This window comes from Nematolebias whitei, chromosome 4 (assembly GCF_014905685.2).
Source record: "Nematolebias whitei isolate Nwh7 chromosome 4, NemWhi1, whole genome shotgun sequence".
NCBI lineage: Eukaryota > Metazoa > Chordata > Actinopteri > Cyprinodontiformes > Rivulidae > Nematolebias > Nematolebias whitei.
In genome coordinates, this window is record NC_056501.1 from 14,007,526 (window position 1) to 14,032,851 (window position 25,326).

General features: G+C 40.9%; 1 protein-coding gene across 1 annotated transcript in view; it reads right to left on the bottom strand.

Annotated features, from left to right (window-relative positions):
- Positions 1–10,560: 10,560 nt before the first annotated feature.
- The window catches only part of elf1 (E74-like ETS transcription factor 1), a 44,582-nt gene continuing 29,816 nt past the window's right edge, over positions 10,561–25,326 (bottom strand). Inside the window, exons 3-9 of the mRNA XM_037675209.1 lie at positions 24,351–24,525; positions 17,092–17,196; positions 16,827–16,988; positions 16,639–16,722; positions 15,792–15,984; positions 15,224–15,574; positions 10,561–12,566 (exon numbers count right to left, since the gene is read on the bottom strand). Of these exons, the coding sequence (XP_037531137.1) occupies positions 11,762–12,566; positions 15,224–15,574; positions 15,792–15,984; positions 16,639–16,722; positions 16,827–16,988; positions 17,092–17,196; positions 24,351–24,525 (1,875 nt within the window). The 3' untranslated portion in view covers positions 10,561–11,761. The remainder of the gene's footprint in view (positions 12,567–15,223; positions 15,575–15,791; positions 15,985–16,638; positions 16,723–16,826; positions 16,989–17,091; positions 17,197–24,350; positions 24,526–25,326) is intronic.

Consider the following 25,326-nt stretch of genomic DNA (forward strand, 5'->3'; position numbering starts at 1 on the left):
TGTGGGCGGGAGCTGTTTGAGGTTTCGATTGTTTCTGTTGATGTGGATGAAAACTCCCTCTGATAAATATTCCAGTTGACTTTTTGAGACCAAAGCAGGCTTTTGGTTTGTTCTTTTACATCAAATACAAGTCAATCCAAAAAGAATTAATTGTTTCTCCCCTAAAACGCACAGCTTGTTAATTTCTGTCACTTTTTCATCATTTTTATTTCCTTTCTGATGCTGAAAAATCACAGCATTTTAGCTCAAAAGACATCACAAGAAACTAATCAGTTTAATTTAGCAGCATTTGTCTTTTCTTTTTACTTTTTGTTTTATTTTTTTTTTACGTTGCTGTTCTAAACTAGATGATCTGCTAAGACTGTATAACTCTCAGTGATAGTATTTAATCAAACTATTGTGTTGGCTGCCACAAGCATGTTAGCAGCAGTAAAAATTAACTGTGAGGTAATAAATCAATCTTTTCATCCTATCAAGTGTTTTTTGTCCACTCATAAGCAAAGGTCAGCTAATCAACCAACACAGCCTCCACGTTTCCAAATAATGCTCAATGTTTTCTACAAGATGGTATAAAAATCAAGATTTTTTTAATGAGATCAGCAGTGGTTCATTCTAATAAATCAGCCCGGTTACAATTGTTAAAGCTCACAAAGTTGCTGATTGTGATTTAATGCTCTGCATTATACTTTAAGTTGCTCACATTATTTTGTCCAAAACTCATCATGGAATAAATTTCATTCATTATAGGAACGTTTTTTAACATCACCCCATCCTGTTTTGTTGTGACCTCCTTTTAAAATAAATCACGTTTCTTAAGCTTTCTGCAATAATTTCATAAAGTAAATTTAGGTAAGGCAAAGATGTTTGACGGGGTTGCATGAGATTACAGAGGTATTCTCAAGATGCTGTGCTACTTTATTATAGTGTATAGATTACATAACAAGCAGCTAAGATTCATTTCCATATCCCAAAGTGTAGACAAGAAAAAATAAATTTTGAAGGAATCAAGAGGAAAATAAATGCACTCTAAATCCAGATGTGCAAAAAAAAAACCCAAATTGCAGTTAAAACAGAGCGTGCAGGGTTTATGCTGTCACTCAAACAATCAAACAACTCAAGGTTTAAAAAAAACATTTACTTCCAGACAATATGCAATTTTGCAGTGAGAGCTAATTAGCTGCATACAAACATGTGCACAAATTAAATGAAGGCGTGCAATACTGGACATAAAAATGTAAAAAGAGAATGAAGAGGAAAGAAAGCAACTCCATGTCAGTAAAAAAAATTGAATAAAAAACAGTGAAAGCTTTGTGAGTCTGACTTTGTGTTTTGTACCAAGTCCTTTCTGTTTTTGCATAATGTTAAAGCCGCGTGCTGTAATTAAAGATGCACAGACTTCAGCTGTCTTTTGTGATGTACTCGCCGATGTGTTATCCTCCTTTGTTTTCACGGCCGCGGCAGAATGCTTAAAATAGTGCTTCTTCTGTTCAAACATTTCCTTCTTTGCCGAGGCGATTCTAATCTGTAACAATGCATCTCGACTGAAATGACTCTCATCTGCAAATAACAGATAAGCGAGCGAGATATGCATTTGTAATTGATGTTCTGTCATCACATTAAGGTGCACAAATGCCCAAGAGAATTCAAGTTGTGCAAGAACACAGGGGGGAAAAAAAATGGAGATGAAAACGGAGCACTCACACTTTTGTATGTTCCTATTGTTTTTCTTGTTTCTCCAATTAAAAATTCATTGTATGAATAATCTCACTTGTCATATGAAACGTTATGTAGTTTTCTTAAAAGTCTCTTGATACCCAAGGGTGATTGTGTAAAACCTCATAGCAATATATTCAGTCCATGGAATAAAACAAATTTCCCTCTCTCCTCTCCATTAAACCCAATCCTCATTAGCAGAGAAGTTTAGCACCTTGACGAGACAAAACATATATGCTCGTATTGTTTCTCTTTTATAATTTGAGACTTCCTGTCCTGATGGATAATAACTTTGTTTACGATGATATAAAAGTATCTTGCCTCCATGTAGATGTTGACTCATCTGGGCTCAGTAGGATAATAATCTCAATGATAGCTAAAGTAATTGTCAGTGACATGAAATTCGTAAAGAAAAATATTATGCTAAAACACTATGTAAATGATTTATGAATTTACTTATAAATGGGGCTCAGACTGCAGCCGTATTGTTATTTTTAAATCAATAATGTCAATTGCCCAAAGCAACATGTCAAGTAAAAAATGTTGGCATATCTTAACAAATGCAGTAATTGCAAACATACTTCAAATAAACTGACAAGTGAATTGCAAAGCCCCCAAGGCACTTCCAAAAACTTTGTAAAATTACTGTTAATATAATTCATTTCTCTCCATTTTCGGCTTATCACATCAAATAGTCGTGTGTTTATTAAAACTGATGCGTTCAGCGTGCTGCTGACTGAGCGTCGGCACTCATTGTTGGCGAAATGGTTGAAATTCGCTTTTTGGTTGTTGTTTTTTTTTGCAACCTGCTGTTAGTTGTCTATCTGGCAAAGACAGTCTCTGTGGACTCCTTTGTGTAGATGTGAGAGTAAATTGCCATGAAAGCCCGGAGAGTCGTTGTGAAAGGGATGGTTCACCCAAACTGGAGAGGCTGATACAGATATTACAGCTGGCTCCCTGAGAGCTCCTCATGCCTGTTGGGACAAAAAGCCCAATATTAAGCATGAAAGTCAAACTTTAAAGTGCAGACGCCTCAAAATTAAAAACCATTGTGCAGGAGGCAGCAGATGATTCAGGATGGTGGTAAAGATGGAATTATGTGAGATTATACAAAACATCCAGCTGCGCTCAGGAATGAAATCCTCTCCAAACCAACAGCTGTTTTCATGTAACGTTCTAAATATGGATCAGCTGATGATGCAATAAATGCACCCCCGTGTGACAAGAATTGGGTAAATAAAATCACAGATTTCTAACCTTCTTTGACAAGGTTTCAAAAATGTGCCCAACACAAAAGTTTGATTTGTGTTTAAATCACTTTTAGATGAGAGTCTCTCGTCTGTAAAACAATTAAAAGGTCATATTTGTTGTTGTTCTTGCTGGACTGCAGCTGCTGGGCGAACAGCTTTCATGAGGGAGTCTTTAAAATGTCTTGAGACATTTGAGTTGTTCATTCACAAAGGTTGGCAGGTTTGTGGGTTGAATTTTGACCATGTTCAACAACAAGTAGGATAAATGTTCTATCAAAATAGTCGCAAAGTTGTTGTGGATGTCTCAAACCTATCTCAGTTTTGCTGCAAGTGTCTCCAACATGTTTCAGGCGCACAAGCTGTAATTTGACACCCACAAAGGAGCTCTCCTGTGACAGAAAACATTTTTTTTATTTTTTATTTTAAAAGCAATTATTAAAAACTGGTCCAAATATGCCCATGTTTATTTCTAAAATGTACAATCAATCGAAAACATGAGGGCAGCTGCCAAGGTTTTTCATTCATTCATTCAACCTTTCTTTATACAGGTTAATCCCATTGAGACTTGGGGACTCATTTACAAGCGAGGCTTGTTAAGGTGGGGGAATTAAACAACGTGTGTGGCCTTTGCACACAAATTGTGAATTTTGAACAAGAAGCTTCCTGGTCATTAGGTCACAAATAGTATCTGTGAAATTCCAAAGGAGACAGTTTAAGTGAAAACTGAATTTTGGGCTCAGTTTTGTGCAAGCAGTTGAAAATTGTCCAATGTTTTATCCATGATCTTTCACAGGATAAAAGTTAAATTGATTTTAAAGTAAAACTCTATACAAGGTCATGAGCAATCATCTTATTTATTGTTAATATGGCTTTTAGGCACATCAGTGACTCTACTTCCTCAGGCAGCTGGGGTGAGCTGGACTTAGTCCTCACCTGCTTCTACAGGTGTGCAGTGGAGAGCATCCTGTGCTCCAGCATCAACGTGTGGCATGGAGGCTGCACAGCTGCAGAAAGAAAAGCTTTGCAGAGAGTGGTGAAGGCTGCACAGAAGTCTGTTGGAGTCAGTCTCCCCACCATCACAGACATTTACACCTCTAGATGCAGGAAGAGGGCCACCTGCATCCTGAAGGACTCCACTCACCCAGCGCACACACTTTTTGCCCCACTCCCCTCAGGAAGGAGGTTGCAGAGCATTAAGTGTAGAGCCACTAGACTGAGGAACAGCTTCTACCCTGAAGCTGTTAGACCCATGAACCCCTAATCAGAAAAATCGCTGTAATTACACTTTTTAATTGGAGATTTAACACTTTATCTGTGCTGCTGATTATCCATGCTGATGATTGCTTACCCATACGCTGCTATAATCATACCCATCTGCTCACAACAGACTCATGTTCAGGCTGCTGTTTAATACACCTTATTATATTACATTATTATTATTGTTTAGCATATATCTTAGATCCTCACATACTGTTTCTTTGTCTATAGTTTATATTTTTACTATTTTTGAATGTAACTGGAACCTTGAATACACAATTTCGTTCCACCTCATGTACCACATGTGATGTGAATAACAGTAAAGAACCATGAACCTTAACTTAATTCAATTTAGAGGGGGAAAAAATCACCTTTATTCTGGTTCAATGATGAACTAACAGCTAGTCGAGGTGGGGACAAAGGGTTGCTGATTTATAGCTGTTTGTCCATCCATCCATTTTCTTTACCCGCTAGCAGGGTTGCAGGGGAGCTGGTGTCTTCAGCAATGACTGTGCAAGAGGTGGTGGACACCTTGGACAGGTCACAAGTCCATTACAGGGACACAGAGGCAAACAAGACAAATCACACTTACACCCAGGGACAATGCAGACAGCATTTTCTAAATCTTCACGTTACTGTCAGATTTACATTACACGGTTATACAAACATTTCCATTCATTCATAATCACAACTAGTAGCATAACATTCACATGAACAGCTGAAATTGTTAAGACTGGAGTCATTTTACGGCGGCAGCAGTCCACTTTGCTCTGCTCAAACTAGACATCATCTTCGTCAACATATAAGATATTGTAATCTTCTCACAGAACCCCACTTCTAAAGATCTGAAGCGTCACTTTAACAAGATCATGAATTTAAAATGGCTGAACGACAGAATGAAGCCAAGACTAAAAAAAAAAACGATGTCCAAAAAAAATGCCATGACCACACAAAACATGATTTTTTGATTATTTCTACAAAGCTTTCCCTTTAAACAAATCAGTTGCATCTCTACAACGTACGGCTCTGACCGTATTAGATAAGAGACACTCTTTGACAGTGAATGCCTTCACTAACCAGAGAGAAAAAAATATATTAAATTTAAAAAAAAAATCCTGTTCTGTTTCTCTTCTCGCCCCACCTCAGGTGATGGAAGTTATTTATTTGATGAGAGGAAAAAAGATTGACCGCTCAGCAGGATAAACACGCACCAAGCTTTAACCAGGTTATCCCAGTTCAAGGATATTTCCCCCTGTGGCCCTCGGACACTTCTACTGGAGCTCGAGTAAATTAATGATTTTTTTTTTTCGTTACTTATCAGAAAAGCAGGAAGGCTTCACTTACAGCTGCTTATTTCCAGTTCAAATAATCCCTTGTTTGTTTGGATGCTATTCTGGGTTGGAAGAGAGTGAAAACCCCAAAGTATGAGGAGTGTCTGTATTTAGATTAGTGACCTGAAGGAAGTTCTCCACGAGCCAAAGTCAGGGATGGACTCAGCTGAGGACGCGTGTATTAACAGTGCCATCTTGTGTAAAAGCAGCCAGACTGCAGCAACTGTTCTCCTCTCAGCATGCTGAACCTGTCTTTAACATAAGTCTTGGTTTTACTCGATAAACCTAAATTCTTTTGATTGGCCTGTTTAAATCTAATTTTAACTAGTTGTCAGGTTAACAAAGTGGCCAGGAGGCAACTATTCCTTTTGTCTGTGACGCTGCAGTCAGTCTGGTGACCTGATGGTTAAATAAGCGCTCCTTGTGCTGTTCCTGCCTTGAGCTCGAGGCACAGTAATGTCAGTCGTCATCCTTCAACCGCTCCCACTGTGAGAGGCAGCGTGGCACAGCAGTAAACACTCGCGCTGTGTCAGTGGCTGCAGGGGACACAGAAATAGTCCTCCTCTTTCAGGTTCCGGCTCTCGCTCCATCTTCAGGGTCTCTGACTCACCGAGCAAACGAATAGCACTGACATAACAACTGCTTGTAGCCTTTCATTATTTTAATAATCTATGAGAACCACAGATTACCATATGGTGGGCAATCGATGAAGCACTCAACAGAAAAGTGTCTGTCTGGATGTAATGGAGGGTTGTTTGTTGCTGAACGAGGAGCTTGTTCATTGATTTCACTCCTTGTCTTCTCTGTTAAAAAAAAAAAAAATTCTAATGTTTGGTGGAGTGAAGATAGCTGTGGCTGAACTTATGGTCTTGTTTCCAGTGTGTATGTGTGTGAATTAACCCTATGGCTAGATTGGATTGTTTGGTGCACAGCTGTGCATGTGGGTGTAAACAGAGCACGGCACAGTAGGCCAACCTTGCTGCCAGACAGCAGCAGTCAATTGAAGCCAGTGCTACCAGTTCCACACAGTCCACATAAACACAACAACATGCTATAAACGACTCGGTTCATGTCAGCGTAACCCCTTCTTTCACCAGCCACAGCCCAAACACACACCCACACACACACATTTCAACATGCAAGCTGTGCTGACAGACGTGGCTGTCTTTAGCTCCAGGCATGTCGCACATGCTAATGTATTCAACCACCCACAGCAACTGGAGAAGCAGCGCTCTTAAGTACAGTCCAATCAGTCTCTGGCCTGCTAATGGCTCCAATCCAGTTTCCTACAGCAGCTTTTACTTTGTCTTTAAATGTCATGCAACCAAATGTCCCCCAAAGCTGCAGCAGCCCGTCAACACCACTGGGGTTTGGGAGGCACGAACGGTTTCATTATCACGACAGCAGAAACCGATGGAGCAGTTCGTTTGTTTCATTTGTTTTGTTTAATTTTTCAAAACCGTCTTGGATGACATTTGGTCTCTGGCTCACATAGCTCTGAGATCACTTTTTTTCTTGGAAAAATAAGACAATAAAAATAAGGAAAAAAATCCAAGGCCTAGAATTCCTTGAAGGAGCGCATTGCACCCATCAGCTTTTAGTTTTTAAACTGAATTTGCTTCACTTCCCGACATACGACGATGTATGTCGGGAAGTGAAGCAAATTTATTGACTACCTAGAAAATGACTTTATGCACAATGATATTGTGAGCTTGCGCAAGGTGATTTAACACAAGCTGTTGAGGATGACTCTCAGCTACTACCACACCAAATTTAGCTTAATACACTGCCTGGCCAAAAAAAAGTCGCTAACAAAAATAAAGGTCACACATTAATATTTCGTTGGACCGCCGAGCAACAACACCACCAGCCTGATCAAGAAAGCTCATCAGAGACTCTACTTCCTCAGACGGCTGAGGCGAGCTGGTCTGGGAAGCTCAGTCCTCACCTCCTTCTACAGGTGTGCAGTGGAGAGCATCCTGTGCTCGAGCATCAATGTGTGGCATGGAGGCTGCACAGCTGCAGAAAGAAAAGCTTTGCAGAGAGTGGTGAAGGCTGCACAGAAGTCTGTCGGAATCAGCCTCCCCACCATCACAGACATCTACACCTCCAAATGCAGGAAGAGGGCCACCTGCATCATGAAGGACCCCACTCACCCAGCACACACACTTTTTGCCCCACTCCCCTCAGGAAGGAGGTTAAGGAGCATTAAGTGTAGAACCACTAGACTGAGGAACAGCTTCTACCCTGAGGCTGTTAGACTCATGAATCTCTAACTAGAATAATCACTGTGAAAAACCATATAATGTTGCTGCTGATCTGTTTCATGTTGCTGCTGATCTGTTTCAATGTTGATGTGTTCATGTGTGCACATCTGCTCACAGACTCATTCATGTTCATGTTTGTGCTGATGTTCAATGTTTTATGTTATGAGTGCTTAGTGTATATTTAGTTGATGTTTTTCTTAGTTCATATCTTAGATGTTATTACTGTTTTTCTTATACATTTTATTGTTGGATGTAACTGGGACCTTGTGTACATAATTTCGCTCCACCACATGTACCACATGAGGTGCAAATGACAATAAAGAAACTCTGACTCTGGAACAGGGTAAATCTGGACTAATCAGACCACATGACCTTCTTCCGTTGCTCCAGAGTCCAATCTTTATGCTCCCTAGCAAATTGAAGCCTTTTTTCCAGTTAGCCTCACTGATTAGTGGTTTTCTTAAGGATACACAGCTGTTCAGTGCCAATCCCTTGAGTTTCCTTCATATTGTGCGTGTGGAAATGCTTTTACTTTCATTATTAATCATAGCCCTGAGTGCTACTGTTGTTTTTCTTCAATTTGATTTCACCAAACATTTAAAGTGATCGCCGATCACGATCATTCAGGATTTTTTTCCGGCCGCATTTCTTCCTCGAAGACGATGGGTCCCCACTATCCTTCCAGTTTTTAATAATGTGCTGGACAGTTCTTAACCCAATTTTAGTAGTTTCTTCAATCACCTTAGATGTTTTCTCTGCTTGATGCCAATGATTTGACCCTTCTCAAACAGACTGACATCTTTCCACGACCACGCGACGTGTGTTTCAACATGGTTGTTTAAGCAATGAGAAGCAACTCATTGCAGCAGTTGGGGTTAAATAACTTGTTGCCAGCTGAAAGATAATCACCCATGCAGTAATTATCCATTAGGAGGCTCATACCCATTTGCTTAGATAAATCCAGGTGGCAACTTTTATTTTGGCCAGGCAGTGTATATGTACAACTGTCATTTTTGTGCAGTCTATTAGCTTGAATGGTAGTTAACTTCCATTGTTAACTATTTTAGGATGATGCATTCACGAAGAGTTTTAGGTAAAAATATGCAATATGGCAGCATATTGCTAAAGCTGGTGCCCCTCAGTGAAAAGGTTGTCGGATCCAATCCTGATCCAAGATTTCCTCCCACAGACCAAAAGCATGCGCGTTAGGATGATTAGTAACTCTAAATTGTCCCTAGGTGAGAGTGAGAGTTAAGGGTTGTCTCATTTGTCTCTGTGTCCCTGTGATGGACTGAAGACCTGTCCAGGGTGTCCCCTGCCTCTCGCACAGTGACTGCTGGTCAAAGGATACCAGCATCCTCCTTCACACAGAAAGTTAGAAGCAGGTAAATGGATGGATCATGGTGCTTGAACTCTTTGTTGGAGATAATGGTCAGCTACCACGCCCACTTTTAACTTGCATTCTGAATAAGTGGCCAAGTTACAGACAATTTTGTTTGTAAGTTTGCTTAGCTGCAGCAGACATCTTAAATGAAATTGACTCCAAAGGTTTATCAGCTGAAGATGTACATCCAATAATTATTTTCTGTGAGTTTGATTAAAATCCATCCCGTGGTTCACATTTTGGTAACGTTCCAAGACAAACGAACACACGCGAGCATAAACGTCATCTCTTTCAGCAGCTGGCAATAAAAACACACCAAAAAGTCAGCAAAGAGGATTTGGTTTTTAATTAGCAATTTGACTTTTTCTTAAAAATCTTTCAGCATAAAGGACGTCAACCCAAGACAACAGAAGCGACCAAACAGACGCAGTGGACATACCTCAACATTTCACAAACAGTGCTCTTAGAAGAAAAAAAGGCTAAATACAAAAGTATATATACAAAACAAAGCTTAAAAAAAAGTCTGACAAGATTTTATTGTAAATGTCAGCCAGTGTAATTGATTGTCAAAATATGTGCACCAGCATTTCCATAAAAAATAAGCATACATTCAGAGCACCTGCAGATGAGGAGCTCTTTGGCTGATGTGAGGCTGTAAAGTCACCTTTACCCCTGTGAGGATGGAGGTCAGCGCGTCTGAATGTTCTCACTTAGCAGCTGCAGTCTGGCTGGAAACTACAACCAATTTAGCCGTGATAGCACTCAGGATCAATATGGCTTCATTCCCTACAGAAACAGGGAGCCAATTGGATGGCTGGCTGGAGAGACTCTTAACCAAGTGGGACAGCAAAGAAAAAAAAAAAAAAAACAGACGGCCCAGACTGGACTGACCAGACATCAGGACAGAAGACAAAGGGAGCAGTAGAAAGTCAAGAAAAAGATTTGGGGTCCCCAAAATTCACTAAAAATATACAAGAAATAGAAATTATTGATTAATACAATTGATACTTTATGCAAAACAGAAAATATTTGTGAAGAATGCAAATCTTTGACTGTTGGAAAAAGTACAGAGGTATATCCGCTGAAAAAGCAAGCTCACAAAATACTGGTTCCTAACCCTGGTCCTTGAGGAACACCATCTTACATGTTTTTGTTGTTTCCCTGCTCCAACACACCTGATTCAGTGAGTTAATTACTTCATGTTCTGCAGAAGCCTGTTTTATCACCCATTAATTAAAATCAGGTGTGTCAGAGCAGAAAAACAACTAAAACATGCAGGATGGTGTTCCTCAAGGACCAGGGTTGGGAACCCCTGCAGTTAGAGGATGTTCGCAACATAACAGAATAATGATGCCGCACTGAGGATTCAAGTCCAAAATAAAATAAAAAATAAAAACAAAGCTGAGTATATGGAATGCAACACGAATAGAAAATGGTCAATCTTACAGAGAAATAAACTAGATAAGCTTCCTGTTTCATATTCTTTTTATCTTCCCTCAGGTTTATACAACTAAATAGAAAACAAATGTGCCTTTTTTTAATTTTTTTTTTTTTTTTACAGAATTTAGGAATTCACAAAATAAATAAATGTGTTGTGGGCTTAAAATTTTTTATCTCAACTGCATTTCATTTGCATACATACAGTATATATAATTATAGATTCAGATATATTCTATTTCATATAAACAGGATTTTTAACCTCGGCGTCTCAGAGACAGGAAAAACTGATAAAAATCAGTTTTACTCGGCATATTCTGTCTCTTCATTTGTTCCTCCCTATTTTGCCGTCTCCAGTCTGCAGCTCTGTTCAAACAGTTTTGATGTTACATTGTCCTTGGTGGATGGGAAAATGCCCATTTCCATAGTAACACAGTGTTTAAAGGCAAACGCTAATGGAGAATATATGCACACCTACTCTGCTTATATCAAAATAAATGAATATTAAGTACTTGCATGTTTAAAAAAAAATCTATTTCATTCTTTTCACAAACACTTCTAACAGTCTTGAGCGGTCTGGGCTTCTTTTAAGGCACTCTTCTATTAAACTCTGAGATGTTTTTGTCAGACTGGACACGGTCCTGACACAGATCCAACCCTCAGAAACTTGCACACTGCATACACGTTCAGACATCAGAACCGTTTGGCATTCAGGCCTCGCTTTTTGGTTTGTGGTGCTCTCCGTTAACGTTTAACGAGTCCAACATATGAGATGTAAAGTAAAAAATAATTAACTGGCACATTTGGTAGACAGAATTTCCAGGTTTATCCAACAGCTGTTCTCCTATAAAGAGAAAGCATTTTGTCCTTGTGTTGGGACTCGTGTCCAAATCTTAAAAAAAAAAAAAACAGTACTCTCTAGATTTTTGAAATTAGGCACGTGGTCACAAAACATGTCAAAAAACAATAAATCCTGAAGCTGAACTGCCCAACTTTAAGAGCAACATCCCTCACTTCTGATGCTTGATCAGACCTTTGCGGTAGAAGGCAAAAGTTTTTACCATAATTTCAGCTGTTTTCTTGTTTTTTTTGGTTCAGCTTATGTGGAAGAGTCCTGTAGCTCTAAGCTTCTGCAGGTTCAGGTTTAATCTGGATAAAGTTTGCAGGCAATTGAACAGACAGCGGCAGCTCCTGCAGGCCTTTGATTCCCTGCTCTGGCTGCAGGGACATCTCCCCACGCACCTCCAGCTCCTCTACGGGGGTCAGCCCCTCACCGGGGCTGCTGCTCTGGGAGTAATGTCCATTTATTATAGTTTCCTGTGCAGACCCTTGGCCATGGCTTTGACTGGTATCAATGATCACAGTCCTGTATTGCAGCTCTGCCTCTCCCACCTCCATCTCTTCCTTGTCGAACATGTGCGCTGCCAGCGACGGATCGCCGTTCACTATCGACTGAAAGTAGCTGGTGTCCAGCATCTCCTCTTTCACATGCAGCCCAGAGAGGTCGCTGGATTTCAGCACGGTGGCAATTACAGTGCCAGGCTGCTGCGCCACCATGGTCTGCCCGTTGGTTGTGTTGATGGTGACGAGACGGGGGAGGCCGTTGAGGCTGGAGGTGGCGGAACTAATGACTCCTGGAGGGGAAGTACAGGAGGTTGCAGAGGAGGAGATGGCGCAGGAGCCCAGACTGGTGACCAGAAGCTGCTGCGGGAGGCCGTCCTGCAGGCTGCCGGCTCCACCTGCTAAAGAGGCCGTCTGAATGGTTAGCACATCTTTACCACCTGCGGAGGGGATGGTGTGGAGGATAACCCGAGGAGGGGAGGAGTGGCTGGAGTCCCCGTTAGCCAGAACAGTTGTGAGGGGAACAGACTGCAGAGAGCCAGTGGATGTCAGCACCATAGGTACCGATACAGGCGTGCCGATAGTCCTAAAGAGACACAAAGAACACTGAATGTGCGCTCTACAGAGAGGATGGAAGTGTAATTTTGTCTGTATATTTCATAATACAGACAAGGATCATTTTTCAATCAAAACCTACAGAGCAAGTAAACTGGAATACCACTGCAATGGTAAACAGCAGAGGTAATACCCTGATTATTATTACAAACATCGCATATACCTCGGCAGCTAAATTTGGTTTTCTATTCGGTTTCTAACAGTAGACGATGTTTAACAGCTCAGAAAATAATCACAGGAGTGATAATAATACATTCATAAAACAGGCAGTGGACTCAACACTAACACAATAAAAAACGAATACTGCGGTCTACAAAAAAAAAAAAAAAGCTGCAAAATATTATAAACATACAAAGGTGTTATTAACGCTGAATATAGAGTTTGTTATTTTTGTGTTCACCTCATGACATTATTGTTTTATAATACCATTAATCTAAATCTTTAAACCACTGGGTTGTTGAAAATATTACTTTTTTCATGTTTTGTTGGGAAAAAAAATGGACAACAACATTAAAGTGCATGTGTGTTTGAGCCGTACGTACGTTTCTTTTTTAACCCTAGGATTAATTAACATTTGATGTTAAGGTTTTGTCTGATGCTTAAGTTCATAGTGTCATTTTTCTCATTTTTAATAAATAAAAACATCAGAAGCTTATATAGGGGGGCTAAATATGTGGTATGGATAGTCAAATTTAGATAAATCCTAATACTTAAGTAGGTAATTAGATCTATACCACTTATGTCTATGTGATAGACGTTAAATCTTGGCATTTTAGCTTAAAGTGACAGTACAGAGCTTTTAAAAGGGGTTTCTGTAGAAAAATTACCTGTTGAACATCTCAGTTTGGGAAAATAGTTTAATTCCGATCAAACTGACAAGCTAATGGCTAGTCTGAGCAAAGGGGATTTCTGCTACCTTAAAACAAATCTAATCCCAAACATTTTATAACCTTTTCATCAGTTTTGCATGACACATACACACAGCTAGTTGTAACACATCTGATGCAGAATGGGAAATTTCTGGCAGGAATATCACAATTTCAGCTGGAGTATTTGTGTAATGCCATTCAACCTAGCTTTTAGCGTGTCAATTTAGTCTAAACATATGTTTCTTCAAAATCAGGCAGTTTATTTCATCTATCTGCAACAGGTATGATATTACAGACAATCCTGCTTCAAAAAATCTGAACTCTCACTTTAACATTTTCCTTCATTTTCCTAAATGAAAAAAAAAAAAAAAAACTGTTTTAATAAACATGTTATTATTAAACCCACACAGTAACTTGAAGCTAAAATTATGAGTTTATAGAAAGCTATGTGCCACAACTATTTGTGATGTGGGAGCAAATAGCCAAGTGTCTCATTACTAGCCACTTTTACATATTAATGAGACACTTGGCTTGCTATATTAATCGAGGGCCCTCTAGTGGATGAAAATGGTAATGTTCAATATGTTCCATGTCAGAATGAATGGAATTGTCATATCTCAGCCAAAAATTGGTTTATAAATATGGGAAAAAAAACATATTAGTTGCTTCTAGGGGTTGAACGACTACATCATTTTTAAACTCAACATTAACATAATAAAACTAGAGTAGAACTCGAGTAGTTGATGACGTCATAGGATCTCAAGATGCAAAAATAAATAAATAAATAAAACCGTAAAAAAAGTTCATTATTTACAAAAAAAAAAAAAAGACCAACTAAAAACATAGGGAGCGTATATTATGCTCCTACCATTTATCATACTGCAAATAAGTCACAGGAAAACCAAAACTATTAGTTATTATTATTAAGCTGCAAAAGTGAAAGAAACGTGCGGCACATAAAAAACGAAATTAAAACAGTGGGGCGGTCGACCACCCCGCACCACCGCCTGCAGTGGTGCGCATTAGGTTTAATTTTAGTGATTAATATGTTTATAGGGTTTTTTTATAGGTTTAGAGATTAATATTTTTTTGCTTTTTGTTTGTGAAACAAGGTCAGAGGAAGCTGGTTCTGGTTCAGTCGATTGGACCCGGTGTTACACCATATTCTGTGACCTGCAACAGTGCATGCAACACCGCCCCCTACGGTCACAATATGCGGTGGTCACAGAATGTGGTGTAACACCGGTTCTCAACGAGCTCCAAACAGTCAGGAAGTTGATTCATTTTCTGTTTCCTTATGGTAGATGAACCGGATTCATCTTTAGTGAAATATTTCCAGACTATTGATGCATTTCTACCTGTTTGCCAAGACTGGGTATGCTTTGCGCCATCCGTCTGCTTGGAGGAATCCATTTCGTAGCCCACGCCTGGTGCCAATCACGTGACACGTGACGCAACGACGCAATAGCGACGTAATTGCGTCACTAAGAATACTCAACGTGAAATTTAAAAACTCGATAGATGTCCTAGGAATCGATGTGTAGATTACTAGAGTAGTCTGTTAAAGCCCTAGTTGCTTCAGTGTATAAGTTGCAGTACTTGCAAATTTATGCAAAAAAGGTGTGACTTATACTACGAAAAATACGGTAATTTTTGTCTTCCTTTAATAAAAACGGTAGGTAGCCTTTATTAAGCTGATAGCTTCGCTCTGTATGAACGTTTATAAAAAAATGAAGTGTTTCTCTTGTGATTCTCCTACCTCATAGCTTGTGCTGCATCTTGAACACACGATAAATGATTTTCATGTAAAACATGAACAGAATGGAGGAGCTGCTCAGCCTGTCCACAGTCAACGTCCTGGTACAGCCTTTCATCGATGGGCTCTTTCTTCATGTGCTTCACTGAGACTTGGTGTCCACCATGAGCCCTTCCGTGGCCTTTCGACCCTCCACGAGCCACAGACCTCCCGTTGGAAGATCTCTGGTTCTCGCAGGCGTCAGAACCTGCGTCTTCGTCGTCAATCACCACCAGATCGGATGGCATCTCCTTAAACTGATAGACCAGCCGCTGCCCCTCCACTTTAGCCAGGATACCTCTCTGATAGTAGTACCTGAGGGAGAAAATGGATAAGAGTCTGTTCAACACATTATTGATGTTACTGTGATTAAAGTTTTACAAGCTTCATAAAATTTTAAACCGTCCTTCCAATGTGTTAATACGGACATATCTGTGGATGGGTGTCTTCAAGGTTAAGAGCTAAATGAGAGCTCATGTGCATGATAATGTCACTTTGGAAAATGTCGTTCTCATTGGTATGCTGCTCCTACCTGAGAGCCCTCCCCATGGTCTCATAGTTCATGTCAGGCTTGTTCTTGTGTTTGCCCCAAAGCTTTGAAACAGCCTTGGAGTCCACCAGCTTAAAGATGCCTTTTTCGCGCTGCGTCCATTTGATGTATTTGGGACAGGTGTTTTTATCTTGCAGCAAAGCCAAAAGGAATTCCCACAGGTAGATGGTGTTGCCTGCAAATTAGAAGCAGGGGCAGTCTGAGTCACGGCATTAACATTTAGGTACGTCAAAGATTCAAAACAAGGCTTCAAATCTGTGCTCCGGACATCTAGAATTCATTTAGCCACTTATTTTGTTTATGCAAGTCATGGAGTTACAGGAAAAATATATATTTTCTGCAGTGATTGTTGTGTCATTTGTGTATGTGCATATGTGGCTTGGAAAGAAAATTAATTATACCAAGACTGGTGGCAGATGAGTCTAATTAGTTGGACACTTTGACCAGAAGTGGTTAAAAACAGCAACACTCCCAGATGTCACTGGAATGCCAGATGCCTTGACAGGGTGATGTATACGGATGCAACTGAACCTGCCGTCCCAAGCCCCCTCACTCTTTTGTGTGCAGCGAGGGTCCGCACAAAGCAGCCCTACCCTGCTTCTATCAGTAGAGCATCGGCGTGCCCTCCAGCCTGCAATCATTCCTGGTTCCCAGAGAAACACAACAACCTGAGATCCCCTCATCCATTAACTGGCTCGGATTTACCCCGGCTGGACTGAAGGGGCACAAGATTGCCATCTGCCCATTGGTGTACACAAAAGGAGTAGTTGTTGTTTTGTTTTTTTCCAGTGACTCATTACAGAAAAGAGGACTAGTTATGGAACCGTACCTTTGCCCTCTTTGCTCTTCTTCCTGAGAGGCAGGTTAGGGGTGCTGATAGGAGAGCAGGAACGCACCGCCCGGGGCTTTCGCACTGTAATTCAATTTACAAGTTAATATGAAATCATCTATTATTACTATCTGATCATATATTGCGTTGAATTTTTAGTGACAGATAATGTCTAAAATTTGCGGTACCTTTGGTTTTTTTCTGAGGTTTTAAAGGACACCTTTGAGGAATCTCATCCATGGAGGACGTGTCCTCGTCTAGGGACACATCAAGGGCAACCGTGTCCATTTGGTCAGGCCTCAGTGGTGCGTAGGTCATGTCTGACTCCAGCAGAGGGTTGAAGGTGTGGACTACGGAACAGATAAAGAAACGTAACAAACCATTAGTCTGTGTGACACTCGAGCTAGATTACATTAAAAAAAAAAGTTTATGATGAAATATGAACAAACTCACTCATACGCTTCTCATCCAAAATATTGTTGGGAGACTCCATGTTTAGCAGAGCAGCTGCAGCTTCATTTGTCTCTATATTGCCTTCTGCACCCGGAACTGTTGTTTCTGTCCAAAAAAACAGCAATCAAAAGAAATGTTCAAATAAATAGTCTGTATATGAATACACAGATTATTGCATTTAGCCAGAAAGTCTCATTGTGTGAATGTTTATGAAGCATTCACACTATTGTGATGCAGTTTTCTTCAAACTGTTTTTCAGCACAATTCTCATCCCGTAGTTTAAAAGCTATTTCAGCAAATCATATATCAAAACATTTAGCTCTTTCAAGTCAAGTCAAGTCAAGTCATCTTTATTTGTAGAGCACAATTTAAAACAGATAAACTGTTATCAAAGTGCTTAACAGAAATGTAGCAAAACATAGGCAGCAAAACAAAAACATCATACAGAATTAAAATTACTGGAGCAATAACACACACTAATGATCACACTAAGGAAAAACAAGCAGTAAAAATAAACGTCAATCATAAAACAACAGAATTTAAAATGAGGTAACACAGAACAAAATAAACTAACTCACACAGTATTAAACGCCAGAGCAAACAGGTGCGTTTTAAGGAGGGATTTGAACATCAGGAGGGAGGAGGCCTGCCTGATGTTGAGGGGCAAGTTGTTCCACAGGTTGGGACCTCTGACTGAAAAAGCTCGATCCCCTCGGAGCTTCAGGCGTGATTTTGGAACGACCAAAAGAAGCTGGTCCGATGATCTCAGGGCCCGAGACGGAACATATGGTTCCAGGAGCTCGGAGAGGTAGAGGGGTGCGAGGCCATTTAGGCACTTATATGTCAGGAGGAGAATCTTGAAGTCGATTCTGGATCGCACAGGAAGCCAGTGAAGGGAGGACAGAACAGGTGTGATGTGCTCAGACCTACGTGTACCAGTTAAAAGCCGAGCAGCTGCATTTTGGACGAGCTGGAGACGTGAAATGGATGCCTGACTGACCCCAGCATAAAGTGAGTTACAATAGTCCAGGCGGGTTGTGATGAAGGCATGGACTAATGTTTCAAGGTTGGGTCTGGATAACACTGGCTTGAGCTTAGCTACCTGCCGCAGTTGGAAAAAACTTTTCTGCAGAACTGAACTGATCTGTTTGTCAAACTTGAAATCCGAGTCAAAGACCACCCCGAGATTTCTAACATTGTGCTTGAGATAGGGCTGAAGTGAGTCCAGGTTTGCAGGATCTGAGGAGGCAGCTGAGCTAGGACTAAAGACGATGACTTCAGTTTTCTGGTCGTTAAAACTGAGAAAATTTGAAGTCATCCATGCCTTAATGTCATCTAGACATTTGAGGAGAGGGTGGATGGAACGAGCACTGGCTGGTTTCAGTGGCAGGTAGATCTGGCAGTCATCGGCATAACAATGGAATGAGATGGCATGTTTTCTTAAGATGGATCCCAGTGGGAGCAGATAGAGCGAGAAGAGAAGGGGTCCAAGGATCGAGCCCTGTGGGACCCCGCAGGAAAGAGGGACCGAAGTGGACAGACTTTCACCAACCTTGACACAAAAAGTCCTGTCAGAGAGGTAAGAACGGAACCAGTCTAAAGCAGCTCCTGTAATCCCAACCCAGTGTTCGAGCCGTGAGATGAGGATACTGTGGTCGACGGTGTCAAAAGCAGCAGTAAGATCAAGGAGTACAAGTACCACATAGTGACCAGAATCGTTTGAAGTTAAAATGTCATTGCAAACCCTAACCAAAGCTGTTTCTGTGCTGTGGAGTTGCTTAAAACCAGACTGAAAGACCTCAAAGATTTTGTTCTCAGTTAAAAATTGATTCAACTGAGTAAAGACTATTTTTTCTAGGATTTTGGACAGGAAGGGAAGCTTTGAGATTGGTCTGTAATTTGAGTGCACTGAGGGGTCAAGTCCAGGTTTCTTGATTAAAGGAGTGACTACTGCATTTTTAAAGGCCTGTGGAACCACGCTTGTAGCAAAGCTACTGTTAAGAATATTAAGAACAGCGGGCCCAATCGCTGGTAGAACCTGTTTGAACAGTGAGGGAGAGATTGGATCAGCAGGGGAGCCTGAGGGTTTCATGTGACCAACAACTTTGTTTAACAATGGGAGTGTGATTGGATTGAAATTCCTGAAAGTGGCTGAACATGGGACAAAAACCGATGGGTCAACTGAGGAGCGGGGGATGGAAGATCTGATCAGCTCTACCTTACCAACAAAGAATCTTGTGAAGTCGTTACAGACGTCCACAGAGGCGTCCATGCATTCAGACAAAGGGCCATTAAGAATGGAATTTACTGCTGTGAAAAGGGTGCGGGGGTTGTTTTTATTTTCACTGATCAGTTGGGAGAAGTATTTGTTTTTTTCTGATTTGACGGTGTTTTGGTAATTTTTTAAACAGGTTTTTAGCAAAATGAAAGAAACCTGGAGTTGGTCCTTTTTCCATTTGCGCTCTGCTCTCCTGCACAGTCGTCTCGCTGCCCTGGTGGTCTCGTTTATCCACGGGTACTGGGTTCTCCTTGCTTTCCTGACTTTCAGTGGGGCCACCAGATCCAAGATCTTGGTGCAGGTCTCATTGTGGTGACTAAGCAGCTCATGAGTACTGACACAGGCAGAGGTATCAGGAGTTGAAACAGCAGTGGTGATAAAAGCAGAGGAAAAACGAGCAGAGGTTGAAGGGTTGAATACACGACAGGTCCTAGGTGGAGTGGGGGATTTAGACTCACGAGCAAGAGAGATTTCAAATGAGATGGGTTTGTGATCGGATATGATAGCATCCCCAATTTCCAGATTTAACACAGATACACCATAAGACAAAACAATATCGAGAGTGTGCCCCTGCTGATGCGTGGGGCCAACAACATTTTGCACCAGGTTTAGAGAGTGGATCAGATTTAGAAAGTCCTGCACCAAAGGCTTCTCAGGGCAACAGACGTGTATATTGAAGTCCCCTAGAATCAGCACACGGTCGTATTTTAAGAGTATTCCAGTGAGAAAGTCAGACAGTTCATTGATGAAGCCTGTTGATGATTTGGGGGGTCTGTAAAGAGCAGCAACCAGGATGGGTTTGGAGCGGCCCAGTTCAAAATGCAGCAGCTCAAAGGTCTCAAAAGCTGCTGTCAGAAGCAGTCTGCATTTCCAAATTTTCTTAAAAAGAGCTAAAACTCCTCCACCTCTTCCAGATGGCCTCGGGCAGTTAAGAAAAGTACAGTCTGCAGGCACAAGTTCAGTAAAAACGCTTGACTCACCAGGAGGAAGCCAGGTCTCCGTCAGAAACAAGAAGTCCAGGTTATTGGAGCAGAAGAAGTCATTTATTATAAAAGTTTTGGTTGATAAAGATCTCACATTGAGGAGAGCAAACCTTGTTAGGCCAGCAGCTGGGGGAAAAGTTGAGGGGAGGACGCTGATCAGCGGCCTCAGGTTGTTTACGTCGGGCCTTCGCCTCCTCCGGCCAGAGGAAGCGCAGCTTCGCGCGCGTCCGCCGCGAAGTCCAGAATGAAGAGCCTGAATCCGAGAGCCGCCGGACACAGCAGGGTCGTTGGTACACTCCGACGGGACAGCAGTAGATGGTGCAGCCGATGGACCAGGGCAGGCCCCGATCAGCTGGAGACTTTCGGACCCACCGCAGCTGGGCGCGCGCCCGCTGCGCGGTCCGGGACAAACAGCCGGAGTCCGAGAGCCGCCGGACACAGCAGGGTCGTTGGGACAGACCGATCGAGTGGCAGGAGATGGTGCAGATGAAGAACCCAGGCAGACCTCGATCAGCTGGAGACTGTCGGAAACTTCGCAGCTGAGCGCGCGCCCGCTGCGCACCTCCGACCCCACGTTCTTCAGCGGGCAGGACTCCGCGAGACATCCAGGTGGAAGATCCTCAGTCCGGTGGTCAGCTGTTGCTGAGGAGCGAGCGAGGCTCGCTTTGAGCCTCACGAGGCGGCCAGCACGTCTCCCGCGGCGGCGGGAGCGATGTTTCCGTGCAGGCAGGAAAACATCACGGCGAAGGTAAGCAGGGACGCTCCCGAGCAGTGGAGGTGGGGGCCCAGACCCTCGGTAGAAATGATCGTACGAGGCGAGATGTTTTGTGGAAAATTGTAGATTTAGAAGTTGCTCACGATCATACACCAGCAGTGAGTTGATGTTATTGAGGAAGAATGATAAAAATAGCAAAAAAACAAACAGAGTGGAGAGAGGTGAACGGCAAGCCACCAGCTCGGGCGCCATCTTGAAGTTTCAAGATGGCGCCCGAGGACAATCCTCGGGGGAGGACTTTCAGGACAATCCATCTATGACTTTTGGTATTGGTGGATCTTTAGCTTTTTGAAATATTTAGCCTTTTCTGCTATTTCGTTATAGAAAATGAATTGAGCTAATTTTTCATCCTTTAAATCTTTAGATCTGTTTACCTTTTACATTTTGTTCTGGTTCATCTCCTTTCAACTCCCTTGTGCAAATTTAAAAAACTTATTTCAGCTACTTTTAGCTCATTTCAGCTGCTTTTTCAGCTGTTTTGTGCTCCTTTCAGATTTGCTGGTGAAGATTCTCAGTCATCCAGGACATGATGAATTCAAAAAGTGTTCAATACAAAAACAAATGGACTTTATTTTGTTTTGTTTATTTGTTTTTATTTGTTTTAACGTCTTCTGTTACAAATAAAGTCCAGTTGTTTTTGTATTGAACGCTTTTTGAATCCTTTCAGATTTGTTCTGCTAACTACAAAATTTTTGTGCTTCTTCTAATTTCAGCTTGTTATGCTCCTTTCAGCTTATTTCTGCAAGTTCTAGCTTTTTCTGCTGTTTCAGCTACTATTTAGCTGTTTTATGCTAATTTTAGGTTTTTTAGATAATTCCCCAATTTTTACACTCTTTTCAACATTTTTCAGCTTAATTCAGCAAAAAAAGTACTCTCTCCACTTCCTTCTGGTAACCTAAACTTCTTTCTACAATTTTAGCTGCCTTTCAGGGTTTTTTTTTTTGTTTGTTTGTTTTTTGCACTAATTTCAGTTTTTTCAGATGTAGTGAACCTGATCTGACCCTGATCTGACCCTGATGACCTCAAATCTATCAGATGGACAGGGACTGTTATTTCATTGATCTGAATACAGTCTGAGCCATCTGATGACTTTCTTTCTTGAATTAATCAAGCAGAAAAGACAATTCTCTATAATCATTACTGTATTACAAATGTTTAATAATCAAATTGTGTTAGTTCCACTCAATGTTACAGGTTGAAAAGAACTACTCATTTTTATTTTACATAAACAGTAAGTAATGATTTTTATTCCTCATTCAAAGAAGAAATCAGGTTAATATGCATTTCTTGATTTTCTGTCTGAAATGAGCTAAGTTTTGTAAGTATGTGAAAGGTCGGTTTTCGGTCAACTAAAATGTTTACCGAGAAAGATGTCATGTTTAAACTTTTTCAGAAGATTACCAAGTGTGAGACTCCACGAAGTCTGCTTTTCTGCAATAATCTCTCTGTCAGTTGTTGAACAATCTCATTCTCTGACCTTGGCTTAGATAACATCTTACATCACAAAAACACACCTCTTTCTGGTACATCCACGAATCAGAAAGCTCTCAAATGAACCGGAAGTCGACCCATTTAAAATGTGGCAACTTCCCAGTTCATGTTAGAATTCAGGAGAATTAGAATGGAAAATAATTCCAGAGGCTGAGGAGATGAAGAACTAGAGAGTTGCTGGAGTTGAAAGATTCTGTTAGAGTCTGAGAAGTTCTGAAGAATGAAAGGAGTTCAGAATTCTTGGGTGCAAACGCATTCAAGATGATCCAGAGACGTTTTGGGATTATAATTTCTGTTTGAAAACCACACACGACTATCTAAGGATTTCAGCTGCTCTCAACGGAGACGCTGAAAAAAGTCTGGAGGATTCTCTATCGAGCTGATTTACGTCAACCAGGTAACAGTCTCCTCTCCGACCAAGTGTACCGTGGGCAAGCTGATATCTGATGGAGCGTGCAATTTCTGGTTAAACAGATTAATTCCCTCACATATTTCTCTGTAAGATAAATCTCCATTTCATCTTAAAACTCTTCTCTCTCTCATAAAATCAGTACAGATATTTTAGAAATATCTGAAGCAAAGTCCTCGTTCACCGCCGAGTGATCGATGCTCATTTTCTGTGAAACTTGTCTGTTATTATTTTCATATTTTGCCAAATTAATGTAAATGTTTGATGTTAAACTTTGATTCTGAAAATAAATGACCGCATTGATTTGATGGGTCAAAGATAATAACGTCTCTCGTTACATTTCTGTTAAATTCAATGCACGACATTACACAGTCAGAAAGATGAGGAACTCGTGAAAAAGTATGCATATATATCTCATATATTGTCATACTACAACTAGTGGCACGTACCTACGTGACTACTACACAGACAATTTTTACTTTGTTGAGCTAATTTCTGCTTCTTTCAGCCGAAGTAGCCAAACGTTATTTCTGCTTTCTTCGGCTAATTTAAGCTTTTTCTACCTTTTCATCTACCTTTTTAGCATTTTTAGCTAATTTCAGTTGTTTTCAGATAAAGTCAAGTTTTTCATGGAAAATGTTGCCACTTTCAACCTAATTAACTTCTTCCTGCTAATTTCAGCTTATTATGCTCCTTTAAAAAATGTTCTGCTATTTTCTTTTGTTTCTGCTATTTCAGCTACTATTTAGCTGTTTTAATGCTAATTTGTTTTCCTTTTCAGCTAACTCCACATTTTTTTAGCTCATTTCAGCTCTTTCCGCTTCCTTCTGGTAGTTTAAGCTTCTCTCTGCCCTTTCAGCTACTTTTCAGCTATTTTTTTTGGGTGCCAAATTCAGTGGGGTTTTTTTTTAGCTAATTTGCTATATCTTGTGGTAATTTCTGCTAATTTATACCTAATACAGCAAAATGTGTTTTTTTCCGCTTTCTTCTGCTAATTTAGGCTTGTTCTTTCATTCCAGCTACAATTCAGCATGTTTTTAGCTAATTTCAGCTGTTTTTCAGCAAGTTCTTCAGCGGTAAGCATTCACACTGCATTTTCACGGGAAATGCGATTTCTCTAGTTTTTAAATTGTATTGGGATGAAAAATATGACAGTGGTCACTTTCACTCGTGTTGATGCAATTCTGCACAGTTTCATTTTCAGCCATTTCAGAGAATCTAAAACAATGTTCTTCAGCTTTTGTGACTGAAGTGGTCTAAAAAATAAACAGTATTTTATTCAGCTTTGTAAAAACATTTTAAATTATTGTGGCATTCTTTTACCGGTGAGGTCCACTCCTCCTGGCAGCATGGATGGTTCCTCCACCACGTGAAGAGTCGTGTCCACCATGATACCGTTCGTCACCTCATCGGACTCGAGGCCCGAGTAGACCTGCAACAGATCCGTTGTGGGCACCTGCTCCACAATCACAGCTGGAAATACGGACGGGTCATCCAGCTGAGCGGAGAAAGAACAGACATGAACATAATGTCAGACATGAAACCATCTTTATAACACAGGAGAAACCATTAGAAGGAGGAACTAACAGGCTTTGGGCATATGTGTATATATATGCAATAAAGTTCTATTAATTCCTCCACTACGCATCATTAATGCAATATAAAAACCTCACAAGACATTGGTTTTATGTAATATAACCCAATTTGGTTTCTTTTTACTGCTTTGTAAAATACAGTAGATTTATACTTGGCTAATGTGGAGGCACGTAGCGAGGAGGAGAGCTCATTTCTGTGGTGTTGCAGCAGGTCCGCTGGGACCCGCTGGAGAAGACGGGAACCAGCTGTCTGATCTGGCCCACTTCTCCTGAGAAGTTAATCTTATGCCCAGAAATTATATAAGACCAAATGAATGTTAATGAATCAGATATGAGTTGCAGGCAAGCACCTTCTTTATCGCGCGCTGGGAATTCTAACCTCTCATTTTCAGGCTTAGTACAGCCTGATGCAGGGATGAGCGAGGGGACCGAGGGAGTTACCAGGAGACAAGCCGAACCATAGAGCAACATCTGAGAAGACAAACATCCTCAAGAGCTCCTCAGACACAGATTCTCATCGAGAATGGTCACCGAGCGCCTGGTTCGTGACTTTTAGGAAATCAGGAGGACTAGTCCTTAAAGTATGACAGCTGTGTTCCCAAACAGTTCAGCTTCTGACACATAAAAACACAGACTTAAAAACCTGACTGAGTGTATGCAAACTTGGCTAAAAATACAATTAATCAAGAGCAAAGTATTAGAAT